Source organism: Mizuhopecten yessoensis, unplaced genomic scaffold (genome assembly GCF_002113885.1).
Source record: "Mizuhopecten yessoensis strain PY_sf001 unplaced genomic scaffold, ASM211388v2 scaffold11003, whole genome shotgun sequence".
NCBI classification, from domain to species: domain Eukaryota; kingdom Metazoa; phylum Mollusca; class Bivalvia; order Pectinida; family Pectinidae; genus Mizuhopecten; species Mizuhopecten yessoensis.
Window position 1 is genome coordinate 221,221 of NW_018408830.1, and position 14,546 is coordinate 235,766.

The 14,546-nt window shown below is 41.5% G+C and overlaps 1 protein-coding gene across 1 annotated transcript in view; it reads right to left on the reverse strand.

The window, feature by feature from the left end:
- The window catches only part of LOC110464516 (contactin-like), a 45,999-nt gene extending 32,459 nt beyond the window's left edge, over positions 1–13,540 (reverse strand). Inside the window, exons 1-3 of the mRNA XM_021519767.1 lie at positions 13,440–13,540; positions 11,473–11,559; positions 6,068–6,162 (exon numbers count right to left, since the gene is read on the reverse strand). Of these exons, the coding sequence (XP_021375442.1) occupies positions 6,068–6,162; positions 11,473–11,533 (156 nt within the window). The 5' untranslated portion in view covers positions 11,534–11,559; positions 13,440–13,540. The remainder of the gene's footprint in view (positions 1–6,067; positions 6,163–11,472; positions 11,560–13,439) is intronic.
- Between the last annotated feature and the right edge of the window lie 1,006 nt (positions 13,541–14,546).

The window sequence follows — 14,546 nt, forward strand, 5'->3', positions numbered from 1 at the left end:
CATCCGTTAACTGAACATATCCCAAACATCCGTTAACTGAAACTACCCCACACATACGTTAACTGAACCTATCCCACTCATCTGTTAACTGAACCTATCCCACACATTCGTTAACAGTACCTACCCCACACATCCGTTAACTGAACATATCCCAAACATCCGTTAACTGAAACTACCCCACACATACGTTAACTGAACCTATCCCACTCATCTGTTAACTGATCCTATCCCACACATACGTTAACAGTACCTACCCCACACATCCGTCAACTGAACATATCCCAAACATCCGTTAACTGAAACTACCCCACACATCCGTTAGCTGAAACTACCCCACACATCCGTTAACTGAACATATCCCAAACATCCGTTTACTGAAACTATCCCACACATACGTTAACTGAACCTATCCCACACATCTGTTAACAGAACCTATCCCAAACATTCGTTAACAGTACCTACCCCACACATCCGTTAACTGAACATATCCCAAACATCCGTTTACTGAACCTACCCCACACATACGTTAACTGAACCTACCCCAAACTTCCGTTAACCGAAATATCCCAAACATCCGTTAACTGAACTTACCCCTCACATCCGTTAACTGAACAAACCCCAAACATCCGTTAACTGAACCTACCCCAAACATCCGTTAACTGAACATATCACACACATCCGTTAACTGAACCTTTCACACACATCCGTTAACTGAAACTACCCGACACATTCGTTAACTGAACCTACCCCACACATCCGTTAACTGAACCTACCCTACACATCCGTTAACTGAACCTACCCCACACATACGTTAACTGAACCTACCCCACACATCTGTTAACAGAACCTATCCCAAACATTCGTTAACAGTACCTACCCCACACATCCGTTAACTGAACATATCTCCCAAACATCCGTTAACTGAACCTACCCCACACATCTGTTAACAGAACCTATCCCAAACATTCGTTAACAGTACCTACCCCACACATCCGTTAACTGAACATATCTCCCAAACATCCGTTAACTGAACCTACCCCACACATCCGTTAACTGAACATACCCCAAACATCCGTTAACTAAACATACCCCACATATCCGTTAACTGAACCTACCCGACACATCCGTTAACTGAACATACCCGACACATCCGTTAACTGAACATTTCCCACACATCCGTTTACTGAACCTATTCCAAACATCCGTTAACTGAACCAACCCCAAACATCCGTTAACTGAACATATCACACACTTCCGTTAACTCAACCTATCCCACACCTCCGTTAACTGAACCTATTCCAAATATCCGTTAACTGAACCTACCCCACACATCCGTTAACTGAACATATCCCACACATCCGTCAACTGAACATATCTCAAACATCCGTTAACTGTTCCTACCCCACACATCCGTTAACTGTACCTACCCCACACATCCGTTAACTGTACCTACCCCACACATCCGTTCACTCTACCTACCCCACACATCAATTAACTGAACCTATCCCACACATCCGTTAACTGAACTTACCCCACACATCCGTTAACTGTACCTACCCCAAACATCCGTTAACTGTACTTACCCCACACATCCGTTAACTGTACCTACCCCACACATCCGTTAACTATACCTACCCACACATCCGTTAACTGTACCTACCCCACACATCCGTTAACTGAACCTACCCCACACATCCGTTAACTGTACCTACCCCACACATCAATTAACTGTACCTACCCCACACATCAATTTACTGTACCTACCCCACACATTTATTAACTGAACCTACACACGCATCAATTAACTGTACCTACCCCACGCATCCGTTAACTGAACCTACCCCACACATCCGTTAACTGAATGAACCTACCCCACACATCAGTTAACTGTACCTACCCCAAATATCCATTAACTGTACCTACCCCAAAGACCCGTTAACTGTACCTACCCCACACATCCATTAACTGTACCTACCCCACAAATCCATTAACTGTACCTACCCCACACATCAATTAACTGTACCTACCCCACACATCCGTTAACTGTACCTCCCCCAAACGCCCGTTAACTGAACCTACCCCACACATCCGTTAAGTGTACCTACCCCACACATCCGTTAAATGTACCTACCCCAAACACCCGTTAACTGAACATACCCCACACATCCGTTAACTGTACCTACCCCACACATCCGTTAATTGTACGTACCCCAAACACACGTTAACACTATCTACCCCACACATTCGTTAACTGTACCTACCCCACACATCCATTAACTTTTCCTACATCACACATCCATTAACTGTACCTACCCCACACATCCATTAACTGTACCTACCCCAAAGACCCGTTAACTGTACCTACCCCACATATCCATTAACTGTACCTACCCCAAACATCCATTAACTGTACCTACCCCAAAGACCCGTTAACTGTACCTACCCCACATATCCATTAACTGTACCTACCCCACACACCCATTAACTGTACCTACCCCACACACCCGTTAACTGTACCTCCCCCACACATCCGTTAACTGAACCTACCCCACACATCCGTTAACTGAATGAACCTACCCCACATATCATTTAACTGTACCTACCCCACATATCCATTAACTGTACCTACCCCAAACACCCGTTAACTGTACCTACCCCACACATCCGTTGACTGTACCTACCCCACACATCCGTTAACTCTACCTACCCCACACATCAATTAACTGTACCTACCTCACACATCATTTAACTGTACCTACCCCACACATCAGTTAACTGTACCTACCCCAAACACCCGTTAACTGAACCTATCCCACACATCCGTTAACTGTACCTACCCCACACATCCGTTAACTGTACCTTCCCCAAACACCCGTTAACTATACCTACCCCAAACATCCGTTAACTGTACCTACCCCACACATCCGTTAACTGTACCTACCCCAAACACACGTTAACTGTACCTACCCCACACATCCGTTAACTGTACCTACCCCGCACATCCGTTAACTGTACCTTCCCCAAACACCCGTTAACTGTACCTACCCACATCATCCATTAACTGCACCTACCCCACTCATCCGTTAACTGTACCTACCCCACACACCCGTTAACTGTACCTACCCCACACATCCATTAACTGTACCTACCCCACACATCCATTAACTGAATGAACCTACCCCATACATCACTTAACTGTACCTACCCCAAACACCCGTTAACTGTACCTACCCCACATCATCCATTAACTGAACCTACCCCACTCATCCGTTAACTGTACCTACCCAAACACCCGTGAACTGGACCTACCCCACACATCCGTTAACTGTACCTATCCCACACTTCCGTTAACTGTACCTACCCCACACATCCGTTAACTGTACCTACCCCACACATCCGTTAAATGTACCTACCCCACACATCAATTAACTGTACCTACCCCACACATCAATTAACTGTACCTACCTCACACATCAATTAACTGTACCTACCCCACACATCCGTTAACTGTACCTACCCCAAACACCCGTTAACTGAACCTACCCCACACATCCGTTTACTGTACCTACCCCACACATCCGTTAACTGTACCTACCCCAAACAACCGTTAACTGTACCTACCCCACACATCCGTTAACTGTACCTATCCCACCCTTCCGTTAACTGTACCTCCCCCACACATCCGTTAACTGTACCTACCCCACACATCCATTAACTGTACCTACCCACACATCTATTAACTGTACCTACCCCACACATCCGTTAACTGAACCTTCCCCACACATCCGTTAACTGAATAAACTTACCCCACACATCAGTTAACTGTACCTACCCCACACATCAGTTAACTGTACCTACCCCACACATCCGTTAACTGCACCTACCCCACACATCCGTTAACTGAACCTACCCCACATATCCGTTAACTGTACCTACCCCACACGTCCGTTAACTGTACCTACCCCTCACATCCGTTAACTGTACCTACCCCACACGTCCGTTAACCGTACCTACCCCACACATCCGTTAACTGTACCTGCCCCACACATCCGTTAACTGTACCTACCCCACCCATCCGTTAACTGTACCTACCCCACACATCCCCTAACAGAACCTATCCCACACCTCCGTTAACTGAACCTATCCCACACATCCGTTAACTGAATCTACCCCACACATCCGTTAACTGAATCTACCCCACACATCCGTTAACTGTACCTACCCCAAGTTAACTGTACCTACCCCAAACACCCGTTAACTGTACCTACCCCACACATCCGTTAACTGAATCTATCCCACACATCCGTTAACTGTACCTACCCCACATATCCGTTAACTGTACCTACCCCAAACACCTGTTAACTGTACCTACCCCACACATCCGTTAACTGTACCTACCCCACATATCCGTTAACTATACCTACCCCAAACACCTGTTAACTGTACCTACCCCACACATCCGTTTACTGTACCTACCCCACACATCAATTAACTGTACCTACCTCACACATCATTTAACTGTACCTACCCCACACATTCGTTAACTGAATGAACCCACCCCACACATCAATTAACTGTACCTACCCCACACATCAATTAACTGTACCTACCCCACACATTCGTTAAATGTACCTACCCCACACATCAATTAACTATACCTCCCCCACACATCCGTTGACTGTACCTACTCCACACATCCGTTAACTGAATGAACCTAACCCACACATCCGTTAACTGTACCTACCCCACACATTCGTTAACTGAATGAACCCACCCCACACATCAATTAACTGTACCTACCCCACACATTCGTTAGCTGTACCTACCCCACACATCAATTAACTATACCTACCCCACACATCCGTTAACTGTACCTACCCCACACATTCGTTAACTGTACCTACCCCACACATTCGTTAACTGAATGAACCTACCCCACACATCAATTAACTGTACCTACCCCACACATTCGTTAACTGTACCTACCCCACACATCAATTAACTATACCTACCCCACACATCCGTTGACTGTACCTACTCCACACATCCGTTAACTGAATGAACCTAACCCACACATCCGTTAACTGTACCTACCCCACACTTCCGTTAAATGAACCTATCCCATTCATCCGTTAACTGTACCTACCCCACACATCCGTTAACTGAACCTATCCCAAACTTCCGTTTATTGAACCTATCACACACACCCGTTAACTGTACCTACTCCACACTTCCATTAACTGAATGAACCTACCCCATACATAACTTAACTGTACCTACCCCAAACACCCGTTAACTGTACCTACCCCACACATCCATTAACTGTCCCTACCCCACACATCCGTGAACTGCACCTACCCCTCACGTCCGTTAACTGTACTTACCCCACACATCAATTAACTGTACCTATCCCACACATCCGTGAACTATACCTACCCCACACATCAATTAACTGTACCTACCCCACACATCCGTTAACTGAACCTACCCCACACATCCGTTAACTGAATGAACCTACCCACACATCAGTTAACTGTACCTACCCCACACATCCATTAACTGTACCTACCCCACACATCCGTGAACTGCACCTACCCCACACGTCCGTTAACTGTACTTACCCCACACATCAATTAACTGTACCTACCCCACACATCCGTGAACTATACCTACCCCACACATCAATTAACTGTACCTACCCCACACATCAATTAACTGAATGAACCTACCCCACACATCAGTTAACTGTACCTACCCCACACATCAATTAACTGTACCTACCCCACACACCCGTTAACTGTACCTACCCCACACATCCGTTAACTGTACATACCCCACACATCCGTTAAGTGTACCTACCTCACACATCCGTTAACTGTACCTACCCCACACATCAATTAACTGTACCTACCCAACACATCAATTAACTGTACCTACCCCACACATCAATTAACTGAACCTACCCCACACATCAATTAACTGTACCTGCTCCACACATCAATTAACTGAACCTACCCCACACATCCGTTAACTGTACCTACCCCACACATCCGTTAACTGTACCTACCCCACACATCCTTTTAGCTCCGTCATAGTCCTGGTATGGATAGAACACGAACTTGTAGCACTTTGTGTCGTAGGCCACCCACGGTTCGGGACAATCTTTGAAAAATAAAATTAAAATAGTGACATACATGTAGTTATGACGCAGTACCCAGCTTTACGTAGTAGTGACTGTGACGTCACCATCAGCAACTTGAGGAAACATGTACGGATATGAATATGTTTAAGTATAGTTCACTTAATCGGCATGCATTAAAAATATAAACTTATACTACAGTGCAACTGTATAGTATTAAAGAAAATAGTTTATGTGTTATGATAAATAGGCAATACCACACATATACGTTCATCTGACGTCGCAGACTGTACGCATGATTTGCACGTATAGATATATTTTACTGGGGTTTAAGCTAGAGTTAACACACGAGAGCAATATTTGGTATTACTGCCATTATACTTACTATTGTTTTTAATATGCGTAGGATATTTTCTGCGTAACATAATTCATCATTACCTTTTTTTTTTACTTCCCGAAAACTTGAAACGAACAAGTATGGCGGGGCAAAATGACATCGAGGACATAAAAATGACGTCACGTTATCATAACGTTAAATTGTGCTGAAAAAATCGATTTGAACAGTGGATAACAACCGCGGTGTTCCAGCCAACATTAGTTTTAGTACTGGGGTAACACCACCCTTTGAAATACGGCTGATCTTGAATTACATGACATGAAATCTGACTGTATCACTACAGAATGATTTACTATATATGTTATAAATCTTCGCTAGCCATGGGTTACGATCCGGTACGATCCGGTACGATCCGGTCTACCTACTCTACACTTAGCTTGTTCGTAACAAAAAGGATGAGGAAGATGAGATGCATTGTTTTGCTACTTTGTCCAGCTTATTCGGAGTTAAGAAATACATATTTAAAACAATATTAGTATCGACATCCAAGTGTAAAAATGCCATAACATTAAGTAAACTAAGTAAATATTTATTGCAAGCAACAGCCAAAAAAAAACTCCTGATAGGGCAGTAAAATTAATATGTTAAATGTGTTAAAAGGAATTATCCCTCGCCATCTTATAAATTGTACTGTATTATGAACCGTGTGATGTAATTGTATAACCTATATGCGGTATTGCATTTGGTAAATAAAATAATTGAAACTTGGAAGCGTAACCCTTGGCTTAAGAAGATGTCAGTATATACGAAGACAACCGATGTATCTTGTACAGACAACATTCATCTCCCTAAGGTTACCCCTAGGAAATATGTGTGACTCTGTATTACCAGAGAACAATGGGAAGTAAGTCAATTGGCCGGGCTGGACGATATTTACTGTAGTATGACAGGATTTTAAGTGTTTCAAGTACACTGAGGTGATGTCAACAAGCACCCTCCCGTCTCTGAAGTGGATAAGATATGGTTTATTGCAGTAGGGTTTATTTATATTTCGCACAAACCTAGACGAGCACGTGACATCACATGGGCTATAGCCTTGTATGATCTGCACAATAAATGTAGTACTTTGCGACTGACAATTTTGTGTGCATGTGATGATACTTTGTCGGGTCTATCAATCTGTTCCATTTCTTTATAGACTTATAAAATCGGTGTAATAGTTAGTTTGGTTCGATCGACTTTCTTCTTATCAAAATCAATTTGTCAGCACTGTCAACTATTGTCTTCATAAAACGGCATTTAGTGTCCCTATCACCCCCACACTGTTTCTGAGGGGTTCTCTCTTATTGTCAGCACTGCCAACTTAACGTGTATATACATATGACATTTTTGGCTTTCACAAATTGTTTCTATTTTTAGCACACGTATGCATGACGACAATTTCATTTAATCTCAAGATCAGGACAAACTTCCAAGAATCCGGCAACATAATGATATAGGTAAAATGTTTGTTTAACACATACTAACAGAGACGTATATATATGTCCCATACCAATGATCATATCTCAGTTCTTAGTCATTTCTGCAGGGCGATTGATACTCTTTTAAAAGAATCCTTGTGATAGCTATCGACTCGACGTCGCTAGCGCATGCGCGCCCGAGCCAAAATCCTTAAGCCATGTTTTTGATATGCAGGCGGCATATTGAACTTTCTTATCATAGCGCGTACGGTACATATCTAGCCGTTAAACTGTAGTTTTTTTCTATATCTCCAGATCATCGGTACTCATCGCGTCCTTGCCCGATACAGGAAATATTCTGCACATGTACATTGCGTAATATGGGAACGTTGTGTAGATTTACGTTCTCACCCTGACATGAGTCAGACAGGGTAAATCAAATACACTGACTCATCGTCATGCATTCAACATTTTAGTTTGTTATTATAGAGGCCCATGTGTGACAATATGTCCTTTCCCTTTGTAGCTCACGATAAGTCGCTAATCGGCAAAGCGAAATAACAAAGGCCGAATAACAATCCGCCTATAAAAAAAAACACCCGCCTGCAGCACGTAAAGGAGAAATTACGCCGAAGCGAAATAACGAAAAACCGTGTATAGAATTTATAGATGACAAAACGTCATACCCTGTACATTAGATAGACGCCATAGAGCAGAAACAAAGTGGCATGTTTCCACTATTAGGAATTATGTCGTTATTTCCCTTTGTTTGATATTTTTTTGTTTGTTTTTGTTTTCGCGGGGAACACATCGAATGGACAAATTGTCATAAATGAGCTTCCATACTTTTCAAGTACTCAAGCATCAATTTTGTGCTCCAACCATCTTGATTGGAACTCGCTAAAACCTTACGACACAGTAAAACATGTTAGAGATTAATAAAACCTGTATTCGGCTTTAAGTCTCTCCTAATCGATGAAAAACAAATCCAGTTGGATTAAGAATAAGAGTTTAAGCATGAACATTTGTATATAAATACCGACCCTATAATATTTAGTATGTAGCGCTATCCTATTGGTTGTCTAGAAGAATCACCTAAATAAATCCCCGTATCACTGCCAAAACTTGAACTACATTGTAAATATATTGGAAATTGTTTTATCCGACATCAATTTAGCTTTCATAAATAATTTCTGAAAACAAATTCATACCTTGCTGGACTTTCTTGAGAAATAATAGAGATAAAATAAACAAAATATCATCAGCGACAGTGTTCAAAGTGAAAAAGTGCAGTGGGTCTATACTGGGTCAATGGAAATATCCTGACCAAACAGTGCTACATTTATATCCAAGCGATGCTAAGGGGACGGGGTCGCAAGGATTTAAAGAGGTTCAATAAAGATGGTTGGAGCACAAAATTAATGCTAGAGCATTTAAAACTTTCAATAAAGTATGGAGGTTCATTTATGACATTTTGCCTTTCGATGTATATTGGGAAAAAGCCCAGTGCAGTCGGATAGGAATCTTTAAACGCTCTTTAATTAGGAACGGTGATAGTGGTACAGAGTATATTCTGTCATTGGGCATTTTTATAAAGATGTCAATTTAAATATTTAGTGAATCCGAAAATATTTTGGTACATACGAGGTTATACCGAGGGAGGTAGTACTGCAGTTACACTCCGGACTAACGAGTTTTTACTGAGGTAGGTGGTTCAGTGATACTCCGGACTAACAAGGTTATACCGAGGGAGGTGGTACAGTGATACTCCGGAATAATGAGGTTATACCGAGGGAAGTAGTACAGTGATTCTCCGGACTAACGAGGTTATACTTAAGGAGGCGATACAGTGATACTCCGGACTAACAAGTTTATGCTGAGGGAGGTGGTTCAGTGACACTCCGGACTAACAAGTTTATACTGAGGGAGGTGGTTCAGTGATACTCCGGACTAACAAGTTTATACTGAGGGAGGTGGTACAGTGATTCTCCGGACTAACAAGTTTATACTGAGGGAGGTGGTACAGTCATGATCCGGACTAACGGGGTTATACTGAGGGAGTCGGTACAGTGATACTCCGGACTAACGAGGTTATACTGAGGGAAGTAGTACAGTGATTCTCCGGACTAACGAGGTTATACTTAAGGAGGCGATACAGTGATACTCCGGACTTACAAGTTTATACCGAGGGAGGTGGTACAGTCATGATCCGGACTAACGGGGTTATACTGAGGGAGTCGGTACAGTGATACTCCGGACTAACGAGGTTATACTGAGGGAAGTAGTACAGTGATTCTCCGGACTAACGAGGTTATACTTAAGGAGGCGATACAGTGATACTCCGGACTAACAAGTTTATACTGAGGGAGGTGGTTCAGTGATACTCCGGACTAACGAGGTTATACTGAGGGAGGTGGTTCAGTGATACTCCGGACTAACAAGTTCATACTGAGGGAGGTGGTACCGTGATACTCCGGACTAACGGGGTTATACTGAGGGAGGTGGTCCAGTGATACTCCGGACTAACTAGGTTATACTGAGGGAGGTGCTACAGTGATACTCCGGACTACCGAGGTTATACTGAGGGAGTTGGTACAGTGATACTCTGGACTAACGAGGATATACCGATAGAGGTGGTTCAGCGATACTCCTAACTAACAAGTTTATACTGAGGTAGGGGGTACAGTGATACTCCGGACTAACGAGGTTATACTGAGGGAGGTGGTACAGTGATACTCCAGACTAACAAGATTATACTGAGGGAGGTGGTACAGTGATACTCCGGACTAACGAGGTTATACTGAGGGAGGTGGTACCGTGTTACTCCGGACTAACGATCCTATACTGAGGTAGGTGGTACAGTGATACTCCGGACTAACGAGTTTTTACTGAGTGAGGTGATACAGTGTTACTCTGGACTAACAAGGTTATCCTGAGGGAGGGGCACTCTTATACTCCGGACTAACGAGTTTTTACTGAGTGAGGTGATACAGTAATACTCCGGACTAACGAGGTTATACTGAGGGAGGTGGTACCGTGTTACTCCGGACTAACGAACCTATACTGAGGTAGGTGGTACAGTGATACTCCGGACTAACGAGTTTTTACTGAGTGAGGTGATACAGTGTTACTCTGGACTAACGAGGTTATACTGAGGGAGGTGGTACAGTGTTACTCTGGACTAACGAGTTTTTACTGAGTGAGGTGATACAGTAATACTCCGGACTAACGAGGTTATACTGAGGGAGGTGGTACCGTGTTACTCCGGACTAACGAACCTATACTGAGGTAGGTGGTACAGTGATACTCCGGACTAACGAGTTTTTACTGAGTGAGGTGATACAGTGTTACTCTGGACTAACAAGTTTATACTGAGGGAGGGGCACTCTTATACTCCGTACTAACGAGATTGTACTTATGGTGGCGGTATAGTGCTACTCCTGACTAACGAGGTGATACATGTACTGCAGGAGGTTATACACTGATAGTTAGGACTATCGAGTCTTTAAATTAGAGTGATACCAAATGATACATACAGCGATATTCCTGAGTCGACAGCTGCAGCAGGCAACTCAAAACGAGGCTCGCAAGGAACATGGCCAGTCAGCATCCGAATCCGTCCTCTACAAGAAATTTACGATCAGTCAGCTCTCATCTTGATGTGATTAATGGTTCTTTAGCACAAATTTTCAAAACATGATTTTTCACTTTTTACCCAAAAATACTCAATTTCACTCAAATATACCCATATGCTGTGTATGCAGTTTGTATATTCATTTTTGTTAAACATATCTTTATCTATATCCTCAAAAATTACCAATGACATTTTCATTTGCCAAACTTTATTCAAATATAGTTTATTACCAAAAGTGAATATGCTTCTTTTTCATATAAATATTTCAAATTTCAAACTTAAACCTTAACAATGCAAATCATTATGTTTGTGTGGATTTTTTAAATTTAATTTTCCGTTTTTAAAATCTGGATTTAGATGTCGTTAAATAACCGAGCATCGAACAGCTGGACTCTTATCTTAAAGATTTAAATATCTGACTTTTACCCGGCGACAAATGACAAAATCCGACCCAGACATAAGTAGACGTGTATTCTAAATATGAACAGATGTACATTGCATTTCCTCTCAAATGGCGTGTACACTTTACTTACATTCAGATTATGCTTTTTACAAAGGTTTTCAATATTATTGTAGCAATGATTTTTCATTTGTAAGGTAGCTGAATAAGGACATCCAAATAATCATTTTTATTTCGTTATATGTCCACTTGTTACCTCGTTATAACGAGTTAGTTTTTCGTTAAAACGAGTTAGTATCTCGTTATAACAACTACGTATCCGCTTATAACGAGTTAGTATTTCGTTATAACAACTTAGTATCTCGTTATAACGAGTTAGTATCTCGTTAATACAACTACGTATCCGCTTATAACGAGTTAGTATTTCGTTATAACAACTTAGTATCTCGTTATAACGAGTTAGTATCTCGTTATTACAACTAAGTATCCGCTTATAACGAGTTAGTATTTCGTTATAACAACTTAGTATCTCGTTATGATGAGTTAATATGTTGTTATAACGAGTTAGTATCTCGTTATTACAACTAAGTATCTCGTTATAACGAATTCTTATCTCAAATTGTGAATTGTATTTGATTACCCTTAATCAGCCACTCGATATAAACTTATGGTCGTTTTGGGTAAAATTGAGTAGAATCGTCAAGAAGGTTAAAATGCGGATAAACGCATCGAAGTTATACACAATTGTCTGTTGTATAGTTGAATGACTAGGATTTTATTTTAAAAATATGGCATGATGGTACCAAGGAATGTAAAGGCAAAACAAAAACAAAAAAAAAGATATTTTTGGCACACTTAGGCTAATATAGAACCAGGTCACAGTGACCCAATTTCAAGTATGTTCAAGTAATCATGTAGATCTACTATAATATAAAACTTAGTCTTGCATATTAAATAAAAAATCATTAAGAAACTTTTAACAAAGAATATGGAGATTTGTAAAAATGGGTCTATTAGTGAATTTGCTCTAATCAACTTTGAAATCTTTGGGTTCCGATCGCGCATCACATACAAATGTATCTTGTTTACAGGATTTGCGTAGCAAAAACGGAATCCATGGTTTTCGAGATGGTTAGAGAGACCAATATGGTCCTAAAGATAACTCCTCTCTGCCAATGGTGATAAATGTATTTTTGGCGATACAAACGACACATTTCGTTCTACGAATGCAAGACAAGATTTAATATAAAAATGACAAAATTCAGATTTCCAAACCCCAACTTTCTCTATGCATTTGACTTTATATAATATGTTGTAATTTTGTTTCACTGTGTCCTGATCGATGAGTAAAGTCCAAAGTGTCTACTCTGTGTCCAAGAGAGCGGACGTATGCGAAACTTCAAGCCATACTAATACAAAAAAGAAACAATCGAAATATCTGGTTTTAAAATTATAAAATGAATACTTACCTCTGTATGCAGATATTCTTGTCCTGTTTGAATGTATTCGTTTATTTCAATGTTTGCTAATGGCGGACGACGGGTCATCTCACCAGCCGGAAATAGCAGCATTTCTGTATTTTATTGTTTTATAGTGTAATAAATGGCAAACGACAGTTGCGTTTCGCTAGTTTATGACGTACTCGATAAATGATCGGGGAGCGTGTTCGCGAGCACTTTTATTGTTGAGATTTACAAGCGAAATGAAAAATATTTCAGAAATAATCAACAAATGGACGTATAACATTGTGTAAACGAGACATACGGATTTAAGTCATAGCCTTAACCTTGTATGGAGACAGTAATCGAATTGAGAAAAATATTTTACAAACATTTTTGATCCCCTCGTACAATTATCAATATCAGAGAAACAAACTTAAACGCAAAAGCTTAATGTTGATGGAGATGCTGACAAAGTCAATGGACCATGAAAGGTTGAGGCCGCACCCAGCATTTGATGCATGGATTGATATATACTGCCTAAGATGCATCTATGGTCCGAGTTTGGTTGGTCTAACACTTATTCTTTCATTGAAACTAAGTTAAACGCAATACTTTAATGGTGACGCCGCCGTCGCCGGAAAAGCAACACCTTAGTTCTAGCTTCCGCTACTTTGTCGCGGCGAGACTTTACTTTATCATGCAACGTGTCCTCACTGCGTTATGTAGAGACAGTATAGACATGTACCAAATCAAGGATCCCTGCCGCACTGTTTCATTGTTATCGTGCGTAGAGTAATCTCCCCTTAAAATTATTTTGGCTGTTACTCCATCGTAACTGAGCTAGGGTAAGATCGTTGACCAAGTCGCTCAGTTGGTTAGAGCGATAGTATCATGGTCAGAAGTCCAGGGTTCGAATCTTTGTTTGGTGGCCCCGTTGCAGGTGTTCACTCTGAACACTATTACCAACTTTTGTTGTTTAGTATATAAACTTTATTTGTCTCACAAAAAAATATGAAACAAGTTATTACAACTTACATCAATCACTCTCGGGTGTAAGTGCGCGGGGATCTTAATGCGGGAGGAAACCGGAGTACTTGGATAAAATTCACGTGGTCGAGCAGGCGGCCCCATATA